Source organism: Gopherus flavomarginatus, chromosome 5 (genome assembly GCF_025201925.1).
Source record: "Gopherus flavomarginatus isolate rGopFla2 chromosome 5, rGopFla2.mat.asm, whole genome shotgun sequence".
NCBI lineage: Eukaryota > Metazoa > Chordata > Testudines > Testudinidae > Gopherus > Gopherus flavomarginatus.
In genome coordinates this window covers 77,027,432-77,053,882 of record NC_066621.1, presented here as the reverse complement: position 1 = coordinate 77,053,882, position 26,451 = coordinate 77,027,432, and the positions used below count along the sequence as shown (strand labels likewise).

At 43.2% G+C, this 26,451-nt stretch overlaps 1 protein-coding gene across 2 annotated transcripts in view; it reads left to right on the top strand.

Annotated features, from left to right (window-relative positions):
- Positions 1-26,150, top strand: part of LOC127052172 (CD59 glycoprotein-like) — a 29,853-nt gene extending 3,703 nt beyond the window's left edge. For both annotated transcript variants that reach the window (XM_050955555.1, XM_050955556.1), the window contains exons 2-4: positions 9,998-10,075; positions 21,942-22,043; positions 24,508-26,150. In XM_050955555.1, coding sequence (XP_050811512.1) covers positions 10,012-10,075; positions 21,942-22,043; positions 24,508-24,704 — 363 coding nt within the window. In that variant the 5' untranslated portion in view covers positions 9,998-10,011 and the 3' untranslated portion in view covers positions 24,705-26,150. The remainder of the gene's footprint in view (positions 1-9,997; positions 10,076-21,941; positions 22,044-24,507) is intronic.
- Positions 26,151-26,451: the final 301 nt, after the last annotated feature.

Here is a 26,451-nt window from a genome sequence, read left to right as displayed (position 1 = left end):
CACAAAGGGAGCAGAAACCAAGTACAAGTCCCCTGCTGTGGGAGGAAAAAGGCTATATGCATTATTCTCTGGGGACTGGTCTACACTACGATTTTAGGTAGAATTTAGCAGGGTTACCTTGATTTAAGCCTGGACCCGTCCACACGACAAAGCCCTTTTTTTCGACTTAAAGGGCTCTTTAAATGGATTTCTTTACTTCACCTCAGACGAGGGGATTAGCACTCAAATCGGCCTTGCCGGGTCGAATTTGGGATAGTGTGGACACAATTCGATGGTATTTGCCTCCGGGAGCTATCCCAGAGTGCTCCATTGTGACCGCCCTGGACAGCGCTCTCAACTCAGATGCACCGGCCAGGTAAACAGGAAAAAGCCCGCAAACTTTTGAATCTCATTTCCTGTTTGGCCAGCGTGGCAAGGTGCAGGTAAGCGCAGATCTCATCAGCAAAGGTGACTATGATGGAGCCCCAGGTTTGCAAAAGAGCCCAAGCATGGACCGAATGGGAGTTACGGGATCTGCTTGCCATATGGGGAGATGAATCCATACTAGCTGAACTCCGTTCCAGTAAACAAAATGCCAAAACATTAGAAAAAGTCTCAAAGGGCATGAACGACAGAGGTCATAACAGGGACGCACAGCAGTGCCGTGTGAAAATTAAGGAGCTAAGGCAAGCCTACCAAAAAACCAAAGAGGCAAATGGCCACTCTGGATCAGAGCTCTGAACATGCCGCTTCTATAATGAGCTGCATGCCATGCTAGAGGGTGCAGCCACCACTACCCCAACCCTGTGCTTTGACTCCGTCAATGGAGAATCATGCAACACGGAAGCGGGTTTTGGGGACAAGGAAGATAGCTCACAGCAAGGAAGCAGAGAAACCGATTTCCCCAACAGCCAAGATATGTTTCTTACCCTGGACCTGGAGCCAGTAACCCCCAAACCCACCCAAGGCGTGCTCTTGGACCCTCAAGGTGGAGAAGAGACCTCTGGTGAGTGTAACTTTGTGAATATTACACATGGTTTAAAAGCAGGCGTGTTTAAAGATTAATTTGCCCTGGCATTCGCGGCCAGTGCAGCTACTGGAAAAGTCCGTTAACGTGTATGGGGATGGAGCAGAAATCTTCCAGAGACATCTCCATAAACCTCTCCTGGATGTACTCTCAAAGGCTTTGGAAAAGGTTTCTGGGGAGGGCAGCCTTATTCCGTCCGCCATGGTAGGACACTTTACCATGCCAGGCCAGTAGCATGTAGTCTGGAATCATTGCATAAAAAAGCATGGCAGCGTATGGTCCCGGTGTTTGCTAGCATTCAAACAACATCGGTTCTTTATCTCGCTGTGTTATCCTCAGGAGAGTGATATCATTCATGGTCACCTGGTTGAGATAGGGTGCTTTTTATTAAGGGGACATTCAGAAGTGCCCATTCCTGCTCGACTGTTTGTTTGGCTGTGGCTGAACAGAAATGTTACCCACTGTTAGCCATGCGGTAGGGAGAGGGGTGAAGCATGAGTGATCTCACGCACCAAACCAGCAGGCCCTCAATACAAGAGGCAAAATGTGACCTTGTAACAAAAGCACATGTGCTGTGTAATGTGAACAGCAAGGTTTAACGTTAAAGAGTGTACCCCTTGTTTTCTAAAATGTGTCTTTTTAACTACCACTCTCTCTTTTCCTCCACCAGCTACAAATATTTCTTCTTCGCAGAGGCTAGCAAAGATTAGAAGGTGAAAAAAACGCACTCGGGGTGAAATGTTCTCTGAGCTCCTGCTGTCCTCCCACACTGACAGAGCACAGCAGAATGTGTGGAGGCAGACAATGTCAGAGTGCAGGAAAGCACAATATGAACGCGAGGAGAGGTGGTGGGCTGAAGACGATAGGTGGTGTCAGCTTGCTGACAGAAGGCAAGAGTCAATGCTCAGGCTGGAAGATCAAACTCATATGCTCCAGCGTATGGTTGAGCTGCAGGAAAGGCAGCAGGAGCACAGACCGCTGCTACAGCCCCTATGTAACCAACAGCCCTCCTCCCCAAGTTCGATAGCCTTCTCACCCAGACGCCCAAGAAGGTGCGGGGGGCCTCTGGCCACACAGCCATTCCACCCCAGAGGATTGCCGAAGTAACAGAAGGCTGACCTTCAATACGTTTTAAAATTTTGAAGTGCAGTGTGGCCTTGTCCTTCCCTCCTCCCCCACCCCTCCCGGACTACCTTGGCAGTTATATCCCTATTTATGTGATGAATTAATAAAGAATGCATGAATGGTAAGCAACAATGACTTTATTGCATCTGCAAGCAGTGATCGAAGGGAGGAGGGGAGGGTGGTTGGCTTACAGGGAAGTAGAGTGAACCAAAGGGAGGGGGTTTCATCAAGAAGAAACAAACAGAACTTTCACACCATAGCCTGGCCAGTCATTAAACTGGTTTTCAAAGCTTCTCTGATGTGCACCGTGCCCTCCTGTACTCTGCTAACCACTCTGGTGTCTGGCTGCGTGTAATCAGTGGCCAGGTGATTTGCCTCAACCTCCCAACCCGCCATAAACGTCTACCCCTTACTCTCACAGATATTGTGGAGCGCACAGCAAGCAGTAATAACAGTGGGAATATTGGTTTCACTGAGATCTATTCGAGTCAGTAAACTGCGCCAGCACGCTTTTAAATGTCCAAATGCACATTCTACCACCATTCTGCACTTGTTCAGCCTATAGTTGAATAGTTCCTGATTGCTGTCCAGGCTGCCTGTATACGGCTTCATGAGCCATGGCATTAAGGGGTAGGCTGGGTCCCCAAAGATAACTATAGGTATTTCAACATCTCCAACGGTTATTTTCTGGTCTGGGAAGAAAGTCCCTTCCTGCAGCTTTTGAAACAGACCAGAGTTCCTGAAAACACGAGTGTCATGTACCTTTCCTGGCCATCCCACATTTATGTTGTTGAAACGTCCCTTGTGATCCACCAGTGCTTGCAGCAGCATTGAAAAGTATCCCTTTTGGTTTATGTACTCGCTGGCTTGGTGCTCTGGTGCCAGGATAGGGATATGGGTTCTGTCTATCGCCCCACCACAGTTAGGGAATCTCATTGCAGCAAAGCCATCCACTATGGCCTGCACATTTCCCAGAGACACTACCCTTGATAGCAGCAGCTCTTTGATTGCCTTGGCTACTTGGATCACAGCAGCCCCCACAGTAGATTTGCCCACGCAAAACTGATGCCTGACTGACTGGTAGCTGTTTGGTGTTGCAAGCTTCCACAGGGCTATCACCACTTGCTTCTCAACTGTGAGGGCTGCTCTCATCTTGGTATTCTGGCACTTCGGGGCAGGGGAAAGCAAGTCACAAAGTTCCATGAAAGTGCCCTTACACATGCGAAAGTTTTGCAGCCACTGGGAATCGTCCCAGACCTGCAACACTATGCGGTCCAGCCAGTCTGTGCTTGTTTCCTGGGCCCAGAATTAGCATTCCACAGCATGAACTTGCCCCATTAACACCATGATGTGCACATTGCTGGGGCCCATACTTTGTGAGAAGTCTATGTCCATGTCTGTGTCCTCATCACTCTTGTCACTGAGCTGCCGTCACCTCCTCGCTTGGTTTTCCTCTGGCAGGTTCTGGTTTTGCATATACTCCAGGATAATGCGCGTGGTGTTTACAGTGCTCAGAACTGCCGTGGTGATCTCAGCGGGCTCCATGATCCCAGTGCTGTGGCGTCTGGGCTGAAAAAAGGCATGAACCAATTGTCTGCTCTGACGGAGGGAGAGGCGACTGATGACGTGGCTTGCAGGGAATTAAAGTCCACAAAGGGGGTGGCTTTGCATCAAGGAGAAACATAAACAACTGTCACACAGAACGGCCCCCTAAGAATTGAACTCAAAACCCTTAGTTTAGCAGGCTGTTGATTTCACAGAGGGAGGGAGGAAGAAAGCAAATGAATACAAAACAAATCGGGCTCATTTCTTGTTTTGATCCACTCCATCTATCTTTTACATCTTTAGGGTGGCAGCAGACCGTTGAGTTCAACTGCTAGCCATCATCATCTCCCGGCTGCTCGGCAGAAGATGGGAATGACCTGGCTGAGTCACTCCCATATCTGCCCAGGTGCCCTGACTGACCTCACTGAGGTCGGTTAAAAGAGCACTTAGGAGTACACCGATGATGGCTACCAGTCATAATGCACTGTCTGCTGCCAGAAGGCAATAAGCTGCTGTTGTGTACCAATACAGTCCCATGTCTGCCAGCACTCAGGAGACTTATGGTGATGGTCAGCTGTGTGGGCTCCATGCTTGCCACGGTATGGCGTCTGCACAGGTAACCCAGGAAGAAAGCATGAAACGATTGTCTGCTGTTGTTTTCATGCTGGGAGGGAGGGGCGCGGGGCTGACAACATATACCCAGAACCACCTGCGACAATGTTTTTTTGCCCCATCAGGCACTGGGATCTCAACCCAGAATTCCAGTGGACAGCAGAGACTGCAGGAACTGTGGGATAGCTACCCAGAGTACAACGCTCCGGAAGTTGACACTAGCCTAGGTATTGTGGACGCAGTCCACCAACTTAATGCACTTAGAGCATTTTTTATAGAGACACACACAATCAACGGTATAAAAATGATTTCTGAAAAACCTACTTCTAGAAATTTGACCTAATTTCATAGTGGAGACATACCCTGGGTGTCTCCAGGTAGCCTACGGTCCACAGGCAGCTGGTGCAAGTCAGAGAGCAGCCATGAGACTGGGCTGCGGTAGAGACACATAGAATCCTAATTAGTTGCTGGTTCTCAGCTCATGCTCTTTAGCTGTATATGTGTGTGTTCCATTCTCCCTTACCTGGACTGCCCTGGGTAGCTGTCTGTGGAGGGAAGCAGTCCTTCACTATGCACTTTCTCAGGCTCAGACTCAGACTCAGCCAGCCAAGCTCCTGTATTGCCATCCTTGGGGCTACCACAGCCCAGAAAGCAAGCCCTTTTACATCCTTGCTGAGTCAAACATTTAAGTTTAAAAAAATCACAATGTGCACTGAGGGAACAGCTCTTCATTTATCAAATACATCGTTTTCTTGATAGTTACTCATGAGGGCCACAATTCAGAGCTCTTGTGGCACCTTAGTGCAGGGGTGGACAAACTACGGCCCTCGGGATTGCCCCCCTGTGGTGTTTTCAGCAATGGCCAGCCCAACATCCCTGTGGCTCCCGGGCCCTTGCCTCCAGGCACATCCCCCCCACACAGCTCCCATTGGCTGGGAATGGGAAATCGCGGCCAATGGGAGCTCTGGGGGAGGTACCTAGAGGCGCAGCAAGGGCAGCGTGAGGAGCTCTGCGCCCCCACCAGCCCCAGGGGCTGCAGCACTTTCTGGAGCGGCGTGGGGATATGGCAGGCAGGCAGGAAGCCTGCCCTGGCCCCATTGTGCGCCGCTGCCACCCCGGAGCCTGAACCCCTCCTGCACCCTGCCCCCCAACTTCCTGACCTAACCCCCTGCCTGCACCATGCATCCCTCCTGCACCCTAACTCCCTGCCCTGAGCCCCCTCATACACCTCGCACCCCTCCTGCACCCCAACCCCTGCCCTGAGCTCTCTCCCACAGTCCGCACCCCTCCTGCACCCCTGCCCTGAGCCCCTCCTGCACTCCACACCCCTCCTGCACACCAATCCCCTACCCTGAGCGCCCTCATACACCCTTCACCCCTCCTCTGCCCCAATCCCTTACCCTGAGCCCCTTCCTGCACACTGCACCCACTTCCACACCCCGCACTCCCTCCCACTCCCTGTCTCAGCTCTGCATACAATTTCGCCGCCCAGATGTGGCCCTTGGCCCAAAAAGTTTGCCCACCCCTGCCTTAGAGACTAACAAATTTATTTGGGCATAAGCTTTTGTGGGCTAGAACCCACTTCATCAAATGGGTTCTAGCCCATGAAAGCTTATGCCCAAATAAATTTGTTAGTCTCTAAAGTGCCACAAGGACTCCTGATTGTTTTTGCTGATACAGACTAACATAGCTGCCACTCTGAAATTTAGAGCTCTGTGAGTGACAGGTTGGCAGCCACTGATATAAACAAAGGGAGGGTCATGCTGCTGCTGAGAAGAATGCTCAGGGCTATCAGTTTCTTTATTGTCAAACTGGGGGAGCTTGTAATCTAGGAATTCAATTTTGTGTTCTTTTGGGAGGTGTCTCTGCTCTTTCTTCCCTCCCGCCCCCCAGCAATTTTGAACCATTCTTCTTGCAGAAATTATTGTGCTGAAAAACCAGTCCTTTGATTTTTATTCAGCATACCTATCTGAAAACCTTAGAGCTTGGCACTGTACACAGACAAACAAATAGGGACCAGTCAGTGATTGGCTGCTGTAAATAGAAAACCCAGGGTAGTTATGATGACCCTAAGAACGCCTTGATGCCACCTGGAAAAGGGTTTACTGTTCTGTAACAGCAACTCTTATCAGGCTTGACAAACTCACTACATCTAACACTTTGATTTCATAATATTTATCTATAAAAAATGTTGTTTGAGATCTTAAAGGAAAGTCAAGATCATGCTGGTCCTTCATATTATTGTGAAATGTATGTACTGATTATATTTAAGAAGACATGTATATGTACTCAAAATATATCCTTATAGTTTGTAACAAGGTGTTACTCCTCAACAGAGGTGAAAAACTGGTTTTGGCGGACAGAGGAATGTATATTCACATATCTGCCTAGGTTCATATGTAGATTAAGCATATGCATTTCAAGTCAACATGAGGCTATGGAGACAACTTGGAGCCAACACATTGGAGAACAAACAATGTGGGTCCTCCTGACTCTGGGGTGAAAAGACTGAATTACGGGAAATGCAAGGAGAAGTAAAAATCCATTTGGTATCCATTTGCTGAGGAATTCCCTATTAGGGCATGTGGAAATTCATGAAAATTTGAATCCCGGTTTTGACTGAAAACCAGCTGCTCTGTCAGAGACACTGAATCTTGGGAGAAGATCTACTTTATTAAATAAGAACGGTAACCATTCACAAGTGTAGACCTAGCATTGTATTTTATGTTTTGTTTTATGTGTAACCAGTTCTGTTTGCACTCATTATCCTTTCTCAGTATCTCTAAAATCTTAATCTTTGTGAATAAACTTATGATTGTTTTTACTATACATTTATTTCAGTGCTGTAATGTTATAAAGGACCTTGTACCAGTCAAGCTGTGTGTACATTCTCTCTTTGGGGATAGCTTACCTGACAGTTATTGTCCAGTAACTGCGGCTGGATACTGCAGGGAATGCCACAAGGACTCAGGAGTTGGTATACTTGATACTGGCCTATACAGCAATGGCAAGCTCTGTGGATTCTACTGCACATATTTTTAAAGAAGATCAACATTATTTTTTGTTTGTTGTTTTGGGTTGTTTTACTGAATTTATTGTAGTGTACAGTTCCTAGGACACCAGTGGTACTGACTGCCACCAGACCAGTGAGGCCAAGAGTTTAGTACGATTCCAAAAAGACATTTATTTAATATATGTAAGAAGCATATCTACAATTGTACTAGATATGATAGCTTTATAAGGGCTACAAACACTCCACATTTTAGGACTTAAGCTAGCCACCAGCCCCGTGGGTTTAGGAAGAAATTTCTCCTGGAATAGGCTATTACATAATTGTCTTCATAAGACTGTTTTTTATACCTTCTCATAGACATGTGGTATTGGCTGCTGTCTAGCATCCAGTTTCTGATAGATCTCTGGACTAATTTGATATAGGAACTGCTATGTAACATAACTAGATATTACATACTATATATAAATCATAGATCTTTTGTAGCCCAATCTGTGGACTGTGTATTAATTATATTGATTACTTAAGAAACTCTGAGGTTTGACAGGTTCTTGTCTAAAGATCAGACCCCATATTATTAAAATTACTGGAACCCCGATGTGCACAGTTGCAACACTCACACTTTAGGAACCTTTCTTTCTCTATTTACAATAGTTTATTAATACATTTAGCAAAATCACAAACACTATAACCCAGTAAAGTAGATAGAAGTAATGTAGAATGTACATCTATATACTCACACCATCCCTTGCAAAACGACCTGAAATATAGGCCATTAGCTTCCTCATCGCCCTCACTTTCCTCATCATCACCAGTGGTCAGCATTCTGGCACCACCCAAGGGCTACATCTGTCTCCCCCATGTACACAGGCTGGGATACAACTTTTATAATATGTTACACTGACACCACTGTGTCTAATGCATATTTAGTAGGGGTTTCTCCCCTCTTCTTTATTTGTATTTCCTCATCCTACTAACGTTGGGGTGCCCTTCTCCTATAGGTTACTATATTAATGATCCCAATTTATTATCATATATGTCAGTTCATTGCCATGGCACTCTTGTGGTCAGACATCTGCAGATGTGCCTATCCTAAAATATCCAAGAGCTGATGTTAGCTCATGTTCCTGGGGTTGTTATGGACAAACTTCCCCTTAAACACCCTATTCCCAGTTCCCCAAAAATGTCCCAGTGGTCACCCCTAAGTTATCTGTGCCAAAGTTCATAGGCCTCAAGCCTTATGCTAACGGCTGAAGCCGATGGCTTACAAGATACAGACCTGTAAGTTCCTGAATAAAATAAGTGCTAACTCTAGCTATGTGGGCTACTCTTTCAATCAAGAGAATTATATGTCCACTTAAATTATCAAATGCAAAAAATCTGCATTAATGCAATTTTTATGTTGCAGCTTCAAATCACCAAAAGTCACAAAAGTCCAAAATTAAGATTACAGTAAAGACATTACCTTGGCCACATTGTATTTCATTTTCTGTAGTCTTTATGCTATGTAACTTATGACTTATATATGTGCTCCCCAAAACAGGAATACAAAAGAGTGTATGTGTAGTATGGCCTAGATACTGATACTGAAACCTTGCCTTTCTCATATTATATAATTTTTAACTGTGCAGTCTTAATATTGCACAAATGCATTTTTTTGCATTTAATTTTTTAATGTATGTAAATATCCTTAGTGTGTACAGTAGGAATCGAGTTACAAGACTTTAATTAAGCACTCACTCAAATGGAGGGAGTTTGACAATATTCTTGTAGGATGCATGAAAGGACATGAAGGGTCATAAAATATATGATTTTAATTGCAAAATTATGTCTCTGGTTTGCCCTTTGCAGATGTCTGGATATACTGTGCCAAGTTCATCCCTGCTATAACTCCATTGGGTTTGGCAAAGTTGCCTCGGGTATAGATATGCGAGACTTCTCCAGGAGTCCTGCTTTTTTTTTTTGGTATTCTACTGAGCCATAAGAGCCTGTTCATGAAATGATGCCTTTAGAAAAGATGATATATGATCTAAAAGGAATGCTTGGGCTGCTGTTCTGTGACGTTGACTGTTGGAGTATAACAGCTTGAGATGAAGAGGTAGGGAGAGTTGTGCTACAAAAAGGAATTGCATTGTGCTCCAACAGAAAAGTCTAGTATGGGTTGGGCGAGCTATCATTGATAGCCCATCAAGCATAGAAAATAAACAAAAAATAGAAAATGCAGAGAACAGAAATCGGTAAATCAGGCATGTCTGTGAGCTGCCTCATGGTGACACAACGGTCTAGTGTTCCTTTCCTAGATACCTGCCACATCCATATGTGGTATCCAATAATTATTTACAGATATGATATCTTAAGTACTTTGCAAACATCAAGGGACTTGTCCAAAGCCTTCTGATGTCAATAAGCTTTGTATCAACTACCAGTGAATTACCCTTCATTACGTCCCTTCTGTAAGGTAGGTGAGTATTATCCCCATTTTACATATGAGGAAACCTGAGCACATATACATAGAAGTTATGTGCCCAATGCCACAAAAATAGTCTGTTAGGGCCAAGATTAGAATTTGGGAGTGCCTGACTCTTGATGAATGTGCTCAGACTACTAGATCTAACTCTTTTTCAATCAAAACTTTATCTGGTTTAAAATATTATAAACTAAGGAACATGTAACCATTTTTCATTTATTCTTGCTTCCAGATTCTGGAAGAAACATGAACAAAATGAATTGTATCCTGTTCACTGTCTTCATTGTTCTGATTGCTTATTGCAGTTCTGGTAGGTATCCTGGACGTTCTGCATTAACGCTTTTCTTACATACATGCCAATGTCACATTAAACAGGTGCACAATGTGGTCAAGGACAGAATTTGTCCTTATAGACACAAGTTCAGGGGGAAGCAGTGCAGCTTATATACATGTACAGCATTTCAGTGTCACTTTCTGCGGGAGGGCAGGTTCAGGGTGGAGGTAGATTTCCGCAACAGAATGTTTTCAAGCTGAAGCAAGAATGCAGGCATACAGTGTGCGTCCCATAGCAGTACAGGAACAAAATATCCTGTTTCATTGATACAATATCAGCAGAATGTTGCCAGGGGTCAAAGGTATAAAAACTGGAAATATTTGTTGGAAGGAGATTTAAAATTTGCATAGGATAAGTTTTCAGATGTGTAGACAACTACAACGTTGCCTTCATGAGGATGGTGTGGCAAAATTTGCTAAAGAAACCTCATGGATCATTCTTTGGGGAGGTCAAGATTAAATTTTTATTTAAAAATCTTAATTGTGAATTTAAATTTAAACTTTTTAAAAGATTCTTTTCAAAGTTGTCTGTCTCAGTGTGTGAACTGGGTATAGGTTATTTTTAAAGAGGGTAGAACTTGCACTTTTCCTGCTCTACTCTTCTTAGTCCTTCTCATCCTTTTCCTTCTTGCTTGATTTTCTCTCTTTTCCTTTGACAGCCTATGGAAAAGAAATTTGGGTTTTGGCTTTTGTTTTGTTTTGTTCCCCAAGAAGGATGGAGTGGGGGCAGGGAGCAGTGGGTCATGTGGTACCTGTGAGGAGGATGGCTGCCTAATTTCAGACCTCCTCACTCAAAACATATCAATTAATCTCTAATCATTACTTTCCTGGCAAATTGACTATAAATTTCTGTCCTAAAGTTTAAATTAATCCCATGGATAAGTTTCAGACTGTTGAATATGGATGCCAATGGAGAAATGAGAGACAAGAAAAGACCTAGGCCTGAATCACTAAAGCAGCTAAAAGGAGATACTACACAGCCACAGCAGGACCTAGCCTAGAATATTGCAGCACTGAAAGAATTCCTCACAGACTGACTGGATTCAATCTCAAAAGATATTCGTGGCCTCTCTAAAGAAAAATGTGATGTAAAATCCCATATAACTGACATGGAAAATGAGCTACAAAAGACTGCCATTGAAACCAGGGAAATAGAGAAGAAACTGCCTCCTTAATGCTTAGACTAGAGAAACTGAAAGAAAAATAAGATGACTCAGGCCTGGTTTACATTGAGCGGGGAGGGATCGATCTAAGTTATGCAACTTCAGCTACGTGAATAGCTTAGATTTACTTATCGCACTGTCTTCACTGTGGTAAGTCAACGGCTGATGCTCTCCCGTCAGCTCTGCCTGTGTCTCTTGCCCTGATGGAGTACCAGAGTTGACGGGAGAATGCTCAGTGACGCGATAAATTGACCCACTGGATCGATTGCTGCCCATTGATCCAGCGGGTAATGTAGACAAGGCCTAAGGGTCTTGCAGACACAACCATTGCCTCTTGGGCATTGCTGAGGGGGGTCTAGTGGAGCTTTCTTCAGAAACTGCTCCCTGACTTTCTTAAACTGGACCCACAGCTGCCCCCATTAGATACTGAAAGAGCTCGTGAAATGCCTGGTACTAGACAATGAGAGTCTGACAAGACCAAACCCATCCTCTTCAAGCTACTGAAGTTCAGTGATAAGGTAACATTAATGCATGCTGCCAGAAAAGCTGAAATCCTTAGAATCATAGAATATCAGGGTTGGAAGGGACCTCAGGAGGTCATCTAGTCCAACCCCCTGCTCAAAGCAGGACCAATTCCCAACTAAATCATCCCAGCCAGGGCTTTGTCAAGCCTGACCTTAAAAACCTCTAAGGAAGGAGATTCCACCACCTCCCTAGGTAACCCATTCCAGTGCTTCACCACTCTCCTAGTGAAAAAGTTTTTCCTAATATCCAACCTAAACCTCCCCCACTTCAACTTGAGACCATTACTCCTTGTTCTGTCATCTGGTACCACTGAGAACAGTCTAGATCCATCCTCTTTGGAACCCCCTTTTAGGAGTTGAAAGCAGCTATCAAATCTCCCCTCATTCTTCTCTTCTGCAGACTAAACAATCCCAGTTCCCTCAGCCTCTCCTCATAAGTCATGTGCTCCAGCCCCCTAATCATTTTTGTTGCCCTCCGCTGGACTCTTTCCAATTTTTCCACATCCTTCTTGTAATGTGGGGCCCAAAACTGGACACAGTACTCCAGATGAGGCCTCACCAATGTCGAATAGAGGGGAATGATCACATCTCTCTATCTGCCGGCAATGCTCCTACTTATACAGCCCAAAATGCCGTTAGCCTTCTTGGCAACAAGGGCACACTGTTGATTTATATCCAGCTTCTCGTCCACTGTAACGACTAGGTCCTTTTCTGCAGAATTGCTTCCTAGCCATTCGGTCCCTAGTCTGTAACAGTGAATGGGATTCTTCCATCCTAAGTGCAGGACTCTACACATTACCTTGTTGAACCTCATCAGATTTCTTTTGGCCCAATCCTCTAATTTGTCTAGGTCCCACTGTATCGTATCTCTACCCTCCAAAGTATCTATCACTCCTCCCGGTTTAGTGTCATCTGCAAACTTGCTGAGAGTGCAGTCCACGCCATCCTCCAGATCATTAATGAAGATGTGACCCTTCTGCCCCTCTGAATTGCCAGCAACAACGGCCGAGTTCAGTATCCAGGGGTTCCGTTTCAATAACACCATGCATAACCAGCTCGAGCCCCCACCCAGTGACCTGGGACACTTACATACCCCCCCCCCCCCGGGCGCCTCTAGGAGGCAATACTTCCCCTCTCACAAGCATGGAGTCTGAGTGTAGCAAAATCTTTTTAATAAAGGAAGGAAACAATGCGGCATCCCACTGGAGAAACACCACAACCAGGATTATAACACAAACCATAAACAAAAAAAACCCCAACCCCAGGTATGTTTGGCAATGTCCTTTTCCCCTTAAGGTCTTAAGTCCAATCACCCCAAAGTCCAACAACCCAAAAGTCTCTGGTCAGTGCCATCCCAGAATTCAAGAGTTTATCTGCAGAGTGTTTCCCCCCACCAGACTGGGTGGAAACGGGGGGGAAGTCCACACCGGGTGTTAAGGGGCACCTTACATGGGCCAGGGCCAACTGCTCCGCCTCTCCATGGAGTTCTGCTGCAGCCTTCACCACAACCAGCTGCACCACACCAGCTGTGTTGCTCCTCCAGCTGTCCCTGCAAACCGCTTCACTCCGCTCACTGTTCCATGGGCTGCTCCAACACGCTGCAAACTGCTCTGCTCTGCCAGCCACTTAACAATAGGTCTTCAGGCTCCCCCACTAATTAACACAGCACTCCATGATCTCAATTCAGCTCTTTCAGTGATTTCAGCTCTTAGTAGGGGAGCCCTGGTGCTGGTGTACCATTGGCCCAACATGAATTCAGCTCAGCAGTCTCTAGATGGACTCCTAATAGAATAAAAAATTAGCTCTACTCTTTAACATTGGAGAGAGGAGGCTGTGCAATTGGTGTTCCAGGCCCTCAAAAGGGGGCCTATGCCATCAGGTACACACACCAGTCCCCAACCTCTCTCAATTCATGGGGTTTTGGAACCCATATCCCATGTTTAGCAAGTACCACCCAACTGAGGTTGAGTCATTTCTGTCACAAAGCAGTCCCGCAGCTCCCCATTCACACAAACAGGGTGACAAACTTTTTTTTTCTGCCCCAATAACAAAGAAATTGGGGATCCCAGAGCTGTTAAAATCACCATACCAAGCTGCTGTGGGGTTATGCTAAGTTGGGGGTGGATGCCAATGCAATTCCTGAAATTCTTTCCACATTCTCTACAATTCACCACCAGATGTCAGGGTAGCGCTCATCCTGACTCTGCTTACAACGATATTGAACAAAACCGGCCCCAGGACTGACCCTTGGGGCACTCTGCTTGAAACCAGCTGCCAACAAGACATGGAGCCGTTGATCACTACCCATTGAGCCCAACAATCTAGCCAGCTTTCTATCCACCTTATAGTTCATTCATCCACCCCATACTTCTTTAACTTGCCAGCAAGAATACTGTGGGAGACTGTATCAAAAGCTTTGCTAAAGTCCAGGAATAACATATACACTGCTTTCCCCTCATCCACAAACCCAATTATCTCCTCATAGGAGGCACTTAGGTTAGTCAGGCATGACTTGCCCTTGATGAATCCGTGCTGACTGTTCCTGATCACTTTCCTCTCCTCTAAGTGCTTCAGCATTGATTCCTTGAGGACCTGCTCCATGATTTTTCCAGAGACTGAGGTGAAGCTGACTGGCCTGTAGTTCCCTGGATCCTCCTTCTTCCCTTTTTTAAAGATGGGAACTACATTAGCCTTTTTCCAGTCATCTGAGACCTCCCCCGATCACCATGAGTTTTCGAAGATAATGGCCAATGGCACTGCATCCACCAACTCCTTTAGCACCCTCGGATGCAGCGCATCCAACTCCATGGACTTGTGCTCATCCAGTTTTTCTAAATAGTCCCGAACCACTTCTTTTTCCACAGAGGGCTGGTCACCTCCTCCCCATACTGTGTTGCCCATTGCAGCAGTCTGGGAGCTGACCTTGTTCGTGAAGACAGAGGCAAAAAAAAGCATTGAGTACGTTAGCTTTTTCCACATCCTCTGTCACTAGGTTGCTTCCCTCACTCAGTAAGGGGCCCACACTTTCCTTGACTTTCTTCTTGTTGCTAACATACCTGAAGAAACTCTTCTTGTTACTCTTAACATCTCTTGCTAGCTGCAACTCCAAGTGTGATTTGGCTTTCCTGATTTTACTCCTTCATGCTTCCAATATTTTTATACTCCTCCCTGGTCATTTGTCCACTCTTTCACTTCTTGTAAGCTTCCTTTTTCAATTTAAGATCAGCAAGGATTTCACTGTTAAGCCAAGCTGGTCGCCTGCCGTATTTACTATTCTTTCTACACATCGGGATGTTTTTTTCCTGCAACCTCAATAAGGATTCTTTAAAATACAGCCAGCTCTCCTGGACTCCTTTCCTCCTCATGTTATTCTCCCAGGGGATCCTGCCCATCAGTTCCCTGTGGGAGTCAAAGTCTGCTTTTCTGAAGTCCAGGGTCCGTATTCTGCTGCTCTCCTTTCTTCCTTGTGTCAGGATCCTGAACTCGACCATCTCATGGTCACTGCCTCCCAGGTTCCCATCCGCTTTTGATTCCCCTACTAATTCTTCCCAGTTTGTGAGCAGCAGGTCTAGAAGAGTTCTGCCCCCAGTTGGTTCCTCCAACACTTGCACCAGGAAATTGTCCTCTACACTTTCCAAAAACTTCCTGGATTGTCTGGGCACCGCTGTATTGCTCTCCCAGCAGATATCAGGGTGATAAAAGTCTCCCATGAGAACCAGGGCCTGCAATCTAGTAACTTCCACTAGTTGCTGGAAGAAAGCCTTGTCCACCTCATCCCCCTGGTCTGGTGGTCTATAGTAGACTCCCAGCACGACATCACCCTTGTTTCTCACATTTCTAAACTTAATCCAGAGACTCTCAGTTTTTTCTGCAGTTTCATACCGGAGCTCTGAGCAGTCATACTCGTCTCTTACATACCATGCAACTCCCCCACCTTTTCTGCCCTGCCTGTCCTTCCTGAATAGTTTATATCCATCCATGACAGTACTCCAGTCGTGTGAGTTATCCCAACAAGTCTTTTATTCCAGTTACATCATAGTTCCTTGACTGTGCCAGGACTTCCAGTTCTCCCTGCTTGTTTCCCAGGCTTCGTGCATTTGTGTACAAGCACTTAAGATAACTCGCTGATCTTCCCTCTTTCTCAGTCTGAGACAGGAGTCCTCCCCTCTTGCACTCTCCTGCTCGTGCTTTCTCCAGGTATCCCATTTCCCCACTTACTTCAGGGCTTTGGTCTCCTTCCCCCGGTGAACCTAGTTTAGACCCTCCTCACTAGGTTAGCCAGCCTGCTTGCGAAGATGCTCTTCCCTCTCTTCATTAGGTGGAGCCCATCTCTGCCTAGCACTCCTCCTTCTTGGAACACCATCCCATGGTCGAAGAATCCAAAACCTTCTCTCTGACAGCACCTGCATAGCCATTCATTGACTTCCACAATTCGACGGTCTCTACCCAGGCCTTTTCCCTGCACAGGGAGGATGGACGAGAAAACTGCTTGCACCTCAAACTCCTTTGTCCTTCTTCCCAGAGCCACGTAGTCTGCAGTGATCCACTCAAGGTCATTCTTGGCAGTATCATCGGTGCCCACATGGAGAAGCAGGAACGGGTAACGATCTGAGGGCTTGATGAGTCTCGGCAGTCTCTCCATCACATCATGAATCCTAGCTCCTGGCAAGCTGCAGACCTCTCGTTTTTTCTCGGTCGGGGTGGAAGATAGATGATTCAGTCCCCCTGAGGAGGGAGTCCCCGACCACCACCACCTGCCTCCTTCTCTTGGGAGCGGTGGTCGTGGAACCCCCATCCCTAGGACAGTGCATTTCGTGCCTTCCAATTGGTGGAGTCTCCTTCTGCTCAGATGTATCATTTGGTCCACTCTCTGCATTAGTACCTGTGGAGAGAACATGAAAATGGTTGCTCACCTGTATCTCCATTGCTGGTACATAGTCGCTCCTCTTTCTTCTTCTGGAGGTCACATGCTGCCAAATTTCTTCATTGTCCCTCTGTCCCCTCTGTGCAGCCTGCTCCGATTCTTCAGAACGTTGTGCCTGTAGAAGCATATCCTGATGTCTGTCCAGGAAATCTTCATTTTCCCTTATGCAACGCAGGGTTGATACTTGTTTCTCCAGAACTTGAACCTTCTCTTCCAATATGGAGACCAGCATGCACTTTGTACAGACAAAGTCGCTTCTGTCCTGTGGAAGAAAGACAAACATGGCACAACTTGCACAGGTTACAACAGCTGAACTCTCACCTTCCATAATTTCTTCCTTCTAAGGGCTTTCTTAGCTGTTGCAGCAACTCACAGAAGCCCACAAGATGAAAGCCTCAATGGGCTCTCCCCAGGCGAACTCCCAAGCAAACTCCCTTTGCTAGCCTCCGCTGATTGCCACTCAGCTGATTTGCTGCTGACTGCCTTTTGTAACAGTCAGGCCCACTCAAGGCCAACCTGGAACAAAGCACTCTCAATTCACACTTTTCAAACAATCAAGCACACAGTCAAACTGACAAACTGTACCCGCAACAGAAGCCATGGAATTTATTTTTATTGTCTCGCATGACTTTCTCATAAGCAAACTAGGGAAATATAGCCTAGGTGGAGCTACTATAAGCTAAGTGCACAACTGGTTGGAAAAGCGTTCCTAGAGAGTAGTTATCAGTGGTTCACAGTCAAGCTGGAATGGCGTATTAGTCCTGGTTCTGGTTCTGTTCAATATCTTCATAAATGATTTAGATAATGGCATAGAGAGTACACTTATAAAGTTTGAAGACAATTCAAAGTTGGGTTTCAAAGGCTTGGAAGATAAGGCTAAAATTCAAAAGGATCTGGACAAACAGAAGAAATGATCTGAGGTAACTAGGATGAAATTAAATGAAGACAAAAGCCAAGTACCCCACTTAGGAGTACAAAATGGGAAATGACTGCCTAAGAAGGAATACTGTGGAAAGGGACCTGGGTGTTATATTGGATCACAAGCTAAATATGAGTCAACAGTGTAACACTAGTGCAAAAAAAGCAAACATCATTCTGGGATGTGTCAGAAGGAGTGTTGCAAGGAAGACATGAGAAGTAATTCTTCCACTCTACTCTGCACTGATAAGTCTCAGCTGGAGTATTGTGTCCAGTTCTGGGCACCACATTTCAGAAAAAATATGGACAAATTGGAGAAAGTCCAGAGGAAAGCAACAAAAATGATTAAAGGTCTAGAAAATATGAGGAAAAACTTAAAAAATGGTTTTGTTTAATTTGATGAAAAGAAGACTGAGGGGGGCCATAACAGTTTTTGAGTATATAAAAGGTTGCTACAAGGAGGGTGAAAAATTGTTCATGTTAACCTCTGAGGCTAGGACAAGAAGCAAGGGGCTTAAATTGCAGCAAGGGAGGTTTAGGTTGGACATTAGGAAAAACTTCCTGTCAGGGTAGTTAAGCACTGCAACAAATTGCCTAGAAAGGTTGTGGAATCTCCATTACTGGAGGTTTTAAAGAACAGGTTAAACAAACACCTGTCAGGGATGGTCTAGTTAATGCATAGTGCTGCCTTGAGTGCTGGGGACTGGACTAGATGACCCGTTGTGGTCTCTTCCAGTCCTACACTTCTATGATTCTATATAAATAATCAATTTAAGCAATTCTATCAAACTTTATATAAATCAGACAATTAATTTGACTCTAATAAATTTTATCATTTTACTGAAGGTCTACCTTTTAATACCCTAAGTTAAGTGTTTATGGTGTGATGGGTTTGGTCACAGACCCCCTTGGGACTGTCACCTGACGTGCTGAATTTACCTCTGAGCCCAAAAGCTGCAGACTTAGTTGACCTGCTGAGCAGTTTTTGTTTATCTCCAGCACCCAGACACACAGTTTCCAATGGGATCCAAACCCCAAATAAATCTGTTTACTCTGTATAAAGCTTACACAGGGTAAACTCATAAATTGTCCACCCTCTATAACACTGATAGAGAGATATGCGCAGTTGCTTGCTCCCCCAGGTATTAATTACTTACTCTGGGTTAATTAATAAACAAAAGTGATTGTATTAAGTATAAAAAGTTGAATTTAAGTCGTTTCAAGTAATAACAGACAGAACGAAGTAAGTCACCATGCAAAATAAAGCAAAAACATGCAAGTCTAAGCCTAATACATTAAGAAATTGATACAGGTAATATCTCACCCTCAGAGATGTTCCAATAAATTTCTTTCACAAACTAGACTCCTTCCTAGTCTGGGCCCAGTTCTTTCCCCTAGTACTTCATATTCCTAGTTTCAGATACAAGAATGATACATTCATACAAATAGGATGAACACACTCAGTAGATTATAAAATTTATAATGATACCTTACAAGAGACCTTTGGCAAAAAGCATATTCTAGTTACATTGTATTCACACTCATAAGCATATTTCCATAAAACATTATGGAGTGCAACGTTACATATGGACAAAGCTATCAAGAAATCAAACAGGTTATAAAAATATAAATTCTGGCAAGGTCCCTGGGGTGGATGGCTTTCTGTCAGATTTTTACAAAACATTTTATAATTAGGTATCTTCTATTTTTTCAAAGGATTTCACTGAAACATTCCAAAAAGGAATCATGTCTCATGACTTGAGAACTGCTTTAATATTAAAAAGAACAAAGATGATTGCAACTGTGGTAACTTCCACCCCATATCTCTGTTGAATACAGATAGCAAAATAACTGTAAGAATTTTAGCTACACAACTGAACACCATCATCTCATCAATTATACACACAGATCAGGTTGGTTTCATTAAAGGAAGAGTGACTGCTGATAATACAAGAAAAATAGCTCACTAGATCCAGCAAGCTCAGATGTCAGATTTTCCCTACATATAGCCTTATCTCTAGATGCAGAATAAGTCATTGATAGGGTTGAATGGCCTTATATATGTCTGTCCTAAAAGATTTGGATTTTGACCAAAATTCCTGAATTGGGTCAGTGTATTATACAACTCTCCCCTTGCTTCACTGTCAACTAATGAAATTATTTCTCTCACATTTCAACTATAAAAAAGGATATGACAGAACTTTTTGCCCCTCCTTTTTAATCTCTCTCTCGAACCACTGGCAATGTACATACGTCAGCACTCAGTCCTTGATGGTATTACTATAAACAGGAAAGAATACTAAATCAGTGTATATGCTGATGGCATTTTTGTGCTATTGAAGAATCCATCCTCATCAATCTCATCATTATTGAACGTAGTTGATATTTTTGGAAAGATCTCTGTCTTTTGGAATAAATCACGAACAATGGATAAATCCAAAAGACCAGATTCTTCTCAGTTTCATCATTTTGCATTTCAAATGTGCAAGGAAATAACTTATTCAGGTGTTAAATTTGTCCTAATCTTCCCAAAATTGTTTTTATAAACTATATATTAAAAGAAATTTCCAAGGATATGGAAAAGTGGTGTCTCCTCCCTCCTCTGCTCTCCTTATCAGGGAGAATAGAAATAGCCAAAATGAATATCTGCCCAATAATGACTTTTATTATTAGTCTGTTGCCTTTCAAGATCTCCCCCTTGCTCTTTGCTCAAATAAATAGGCTCATCATGCAACTTATACGGAATAAAAGAACAGTCTTGCTTGTCACACAAGATCCTTCTTGTACCACTATGGATAACCCGTGCCTCAGGATTAAGGCCTACTCCATGCTTAAAACAATTTCGATAGCAAAAGGATTAACAAATGTTAAAGATATAATGCAAGATGATAGACTAGCCTCCTTCAATTACATGTGTAACAAATATTGGCTACTGCCAGGGTCGGATCCAGGGGTTATGCCGCCTCAAGCAGCCAAAAAAAAAAGAAAGCCACGATCGCGATCTGCGGCATTTCAGCGGGAGGTCCTTCACTCCGACTGGGAGTGAGGGACCCTCTGCCAAATTGCTGCTGAATAGCTGGACCTGCCGCCCCTCTCCGGAGGGGCCGCCCAAAGCACCTGCTTGCTAAGCTTGTGCCTGGAGCTGGCCCTGGCTACTGCTGTCTCACAGTTCCTTCTCTCTGCAGCTATGCTTAAGGATTCATGCAAGGATTGGGGAAAATTGGTCTGTTTCATAGAAGGTTTCACCTGAAGCACAGTTGTTATACAAAAACAAATGCACTTGAGCCAAGATTTTCAAAAAAGGAATTGTCATTGTCATCTCTTCTTTTCTAGTTTTAAAATGGTAACTAGAAACATTCATTTTTGTCACAGTATGAGAGGTTATAGCTTTTTTAGGGTACAGCCTAAAGATGGGATCACACACATTTGAGCAAGTCCGATGTTGCATTTCACAGGAGGCAGTGATGGACAGACACGTATTTGCTTCTTTGAAAAAAATCAGTAGCATATATTTCAGTGGGAACATAGATTAGTTGGGAGCAAGAAGGGTAAAGGAAAAAAGAGCATAAGAGAAAAGGAAGTTAATGATATGGGAAGATGAGGGAATTGTATGCTAGCAGTCAGGATTAGGACAGATATTCTAGAATGCTGAAGATTTATGAGAACAGAGATGAGTAGGGAAAAAGAAATAAGAAATTAAAGCATGAGATACAAGGAGGTTAATGATAGGAAAGGAGTGTGATAGCAGTCAGGATTAGGAAAAGACGTCACCAGCATGGTGTTGAAGATTTATGAGAACATGCATAGTTCAGGACAGGGGGGAAAAGTAGGAAAAGAGTCAGTTCATGGAACAGAAGAGATGAGATGATGGAAAGGAAGAAGGGTTGAGGGGTGGGGGAAGAAGCAATGAGAGGGAAGGACAGAGAGTCTGATTAAAAGGATAAGCAGTTCTGCATCAATGTCACCGGTAAAACAAAGATGTAGGGAACTCAGGTTAATGTCCCTGGGCTGGTAAAACTTAAGGCTCAGTCTATGCATTGCAGCAGTTGGATGCAATCCCAATTTGCGTTATTTAAATGCAGCTGCTGCTTCCCTGAACTTGAATGGATAAATTGAGAGACTCATAAATAATTTGCGGCCTAAGGGGCTCTTGCAGTATTTAAAGAAAAATATTCTTTTTTTATTTTTAATTTGAGGATTTAAAATGGTTTGGTCTAACAGATATTGAAAAGTCCTTCATTATGAGCATTTTGAATTTGTATTAGGAAAGCAGCTGATTCCTATGTAACGATAAAATATTATTTTCTTGTTTAGGATATGCCCTGAGGTGTTACATCTGTGCAGATAGTCCTTCCTTGTGTTTAACCAATGCTACTTGCACCCATGGAGATGATAGTTGCTTACAGATCAGGTTTGGTATGTATACTATCCCACAGAATAAAATAAAAACAGAAAAATTAACTCATTCAAAGTCTGTGCATTTCGAGTCTGGAAATGTCCAACTCTGATTTGTTAATTTAGTTCACGATAAAAGACCGTTTGAATTATATGCTGATAATCATCAGTACACTTTGGTTTTTTGTATCAGAGGGGTAGCCGTGTTAGTCTGGATCTGTAAAAAGCAGCAATCAGTCCTGTGGCACCTTAAAGACTAACAGATGTATTGGAGCATAAGCTTTCACCCACGAAAACTTATGCTCCAATACATCTGTTAGTCTTTAAGGTGCCACAGGACTCGTTGCTTCGGTTTTTTGAGCACCTGATGAAGATAAATGGTGGTGCGTGTATCTGATGTACAACATTTTTCATATATCCAGGTAAATTAAAAAGTCAAATTGAAGTAGTCCAAGTGTATGAATTAACAGTAAGGCAGCACAAGACTGTAGTGGATAAAGTGCAGTTCATGTAATTTGTTCTCAGCATAAATATAGTTCACTTAAAATAAACTTATGGTTGAAAAATTCAGAACAATCAAAGCATGTTTCAAAAAATGAACCATTCTGACACCAGAATGTCATGTCCACTTATCTCTTTCAAAGATTGTCATGAGCACCCAGAACATTGGGTGAATGCTTTTTTATTGCAGAATAGTAAAAAGCCAAATATATATAGTCTAGCATAGGAGTTATTGACCTGAAAACATGAATCTGCCTGGAGGAACAAGGTTTTTCCACGTGTTGAATGCCAAGTGTGGATGACATCAACATTGCACTTATTCTTCACCTTTTCTGAGAAACAGCTAAGGAATAGCAAGGAATGAAGAACTGTAGGAAACCTCATAGGAGGAAAGTCTGTTTTCTGGTCATAATAATATATTTTCCATTATATGGCTTATACTTCCTAGTAGTAAGGGAAATGCTAAGAGGCACTGAGAAGCAGTAAGTGGTTCAGCTGGCATGGATTTGAGCTCTTATAAATGGTATTCCTTCAGAAGAGAGAGGATTGTTGAGGGAGAGAATGTTCTTCCTGAGAAAGAAGCTCAGAACTAAAGCGGTTGGCCAGACTGTATAGGACTATATACTCAGTAAGTGAGCTATCACTGCGGGCTTGATTGAAGCAAGCTAGCCTAGAGTTTTGTTTTTTTCTTTAAGCATAAACTAAAGGAAGCCAGTGACTAGAAGTTTCTTTTGGATCTGGATTTACTCCATGCCTAACTTTTTAAAGGGATAGAATTGCTGGGGTAAACAACCTGCCTAGTCAGAGATCCCACACTGCCCAGACCAAACCAAATGGTGACTTTGCCTCCTGCATTTTTTAGGTTGGGATTCCTACAAGAATGGCTGGGAGATCATATGGTGAGCTATAAATGGAGCCTTTAACTGAGGGCTTGTCTACATGAGAGAGTTGCATTATTTTAACTGAAAGTGAGATTTTAAATTGATTCAGTTAAACTGATGCAAAAGGCTGTGTGGAAACTCTTGTATTCATTTAAGAAAACTAAAATTGAAATAAGCTATTCTTAAAACAATACTATACAAGAGTTTCCATATATCCTTTTGCATCAGTTGAACATCTCACCTTTTTAAATTAGTGCAACTTTCTCATGTAGACAGCGCCTAAGTCCTTTTATAAAACAAATGACTGCCAGACTGAAATATGTTTCTACTATCTTTATATTCCACCACACACACTCCCTCTTCCCCACCCCGATTTTATTCTTCCTCTCCAAAATAGGGACTGGCTATGGTGTCTTGTGTTAATGGGGGATCTTTAAATGCCCCCAGTTCTGTCACTGCCAAAATGTATTGAAGCTGCAAGCTCCTGAATCCATGAGCATGAAGGAAACTTCACTGGCACAACTAGAAAAGAACACTATTCTATGTAGTGTTTTCATTAAATTGTAGACTCTGTGATGAGAACTGAGCACAAACTTGGCATTATCCGGCAATGAATAGTTCATTCCAGGTTTTCCTGTGGAAGAAAACTTAGCTGCTAACCCAATCACTCTGTGTAGCTTATGAATTGTGCTAACTTAAGCTGTTGGCCGTAACTGCATCCCCACTGCATTGTTAGCTTGAGAGACAGCAGCACTTGAGATTCAACCCAGATCCCTGATGGGCCAACTAGCTTGAGTTTAAAGCACTATTTCAGCTGAGCTAGAGATTTGTGTGTAGACATTAAGTTAGAGGGAATACATGAGTCATATTTCAAGTTAATACTGATTTGACGACAAGCCTGTTGTTGCCTCACCTATTGTGTTCCCACCAGCATGTTTATAGTGTGCGTTCACGAAAGACTGACTGAACATGTTGAAAGGAGTTTGAACAACAAGAACTGGGCTTGTTCAGACCAGGGCAGTGATTCTGCTTCTTTCTACAGAGAAGCAAACAGTATGGTATCCTGCTTCTAACTCTTTTTTTGATTTTTTTTTTTTTAAAAGCTGCTTTGAAAACCTATGCCTGCTGGAAACAATCCCGATGCAACATGAATGAGATTGCTGATGATTTTGGTGCTGACAACTTTGATTTCCACTGCTGTCAAAAGGACTTTTGCAACAAGAGTCCAGCCACAGTGGTTAGTAAAACAACCTTCAGCATTGCGATTGTGATGACCATGATCTGGATGTTCTGCTTTTAATCTGGAGACAAAAAGATAAACATATTTTTTTCTGTTTGTATTGCTAAATATTTTCTCAATTCTCTAACTATGAGGTGGTGGAGTTTTGCCCTCTGACTTATAAATCATGCTTCACAAAGTGCTTTCTCTCCGGTAAATTACTGTCATCAGCTGTCTGGAAAAAGGGGCACATTGTGTGTTATCAGTCAGAGAGGTGATGTCACATTTGGAGGAAAATACCATATTTTAGAAAAAGCTGTATATGGGAAAAACATGGAAAAATACATATTAAGTGCTAGAAAATTTTAGTTTCTTAATGTTCTGTGAATTTGCAGTTATGTTTTTCTCTCTTGTCCAATATGTTTTATTATCCTTCAGCCAGTGAATTCTCCTACTGTTGTTTAGAAGTAAAATTTCTTATGATCTTATTAATATAGTTGAAATCCTAGTTCTTGCTGAAATATGTTTAACAATGTTTTGCAAATGAATTTTGAAGCCATTGAAATTGCATTATTTTGGGGAAAAGCTTTTGAGTATTTTACATTTGAAAATTAAATTGAGGTGCATTTTAAGTAAGTAAGGAATGCCCTGCCTCTCTGTAGAGTTCTATAGCATGCAGGTACATGTAATTGCTGCTTCAGCATCTTGTGTAAATTTTATCTATTGCTTATGATGGCGTTCACAACAAAGATTTGAGCTGAGCAGGTCCTTTGCACAGCAAACAACTTTGTATATTCAGAGTTGTATGCAATCTTCTGGTGTTAGCCCGATATTTTTGTCTGAAAAACAGTTAAGAGTTTAAAAGGGCACACCTAGCAAAATTTCCGGTATGGATATGCTTTAATTAGTTTCTGCTTGAAAACAGATTCAGCAAATGCAACTAACTCTTTGGGCCTCTAAATATGGATGTTTCAGAAGTAGACTTGTAGAACTTCTTTGTGCAACACTTATAACTGCCAATATTTTATTATTATTGCCACTAATAAAACATGTATTGCATGAAAAATGCTCTTTCTGTACATGGAAAGAAGGCTTTTGACACAGCCTTGATCTTGCTGCCAATTGTACTGGCTCACTAAGTGATGGGGGTAGAAAGTGATGGGGATAGACCTGGGTGCTTGTACTATATTTGCAGCCCCAATCTTAATCTGTACTTAGTAATATTAAATCTTCCCCGGCTTCCTTAGTGGTGTACTACCCTACTTGGGGAAGAGGGGAGTCAATTACCAAAGACTATTCCTGAGATCCTTGGTCTGGGGTATCCAGAGTCTCGTATGGTGACCAGTACACTTCTGCTTTGTTGCCATAGCTATGGGCAGATGAAGGCACCATATTATTCCTTGTAGAACATATGACAGTTTGGTTTTAGTTTCATTTGATAAAAATGATTCCAGCTATTAAGATGTTCTGGAATTTATCTGATCCCGCAAAACATGAGTGATGATGGTGATTTTTGATTAATAAAAAAGGACAAAAATAAACAAAACTCTGAGATAAGTATGGTTATTTACCAGAATGCTTGTTACTGTTAGGACAGAATCCTATGTTGGGAAATGAGAAACCTAACCTTAAGTAATTCACAAGATAGCCTATCTGGGAGTGGAGGCTACATAGAGCTGTTAGCTGTGCTGGGAAGGGGTTATTTCATTAGGAAATGGTGAGGGTTACTAATCTAATTTCAGGCTTCAGACTACCCCTTTTGTCTGGGTAAACTAACATACAGTAGGGAACAATCCTACCGTAGAAGAGACAACACACTAGATCATTC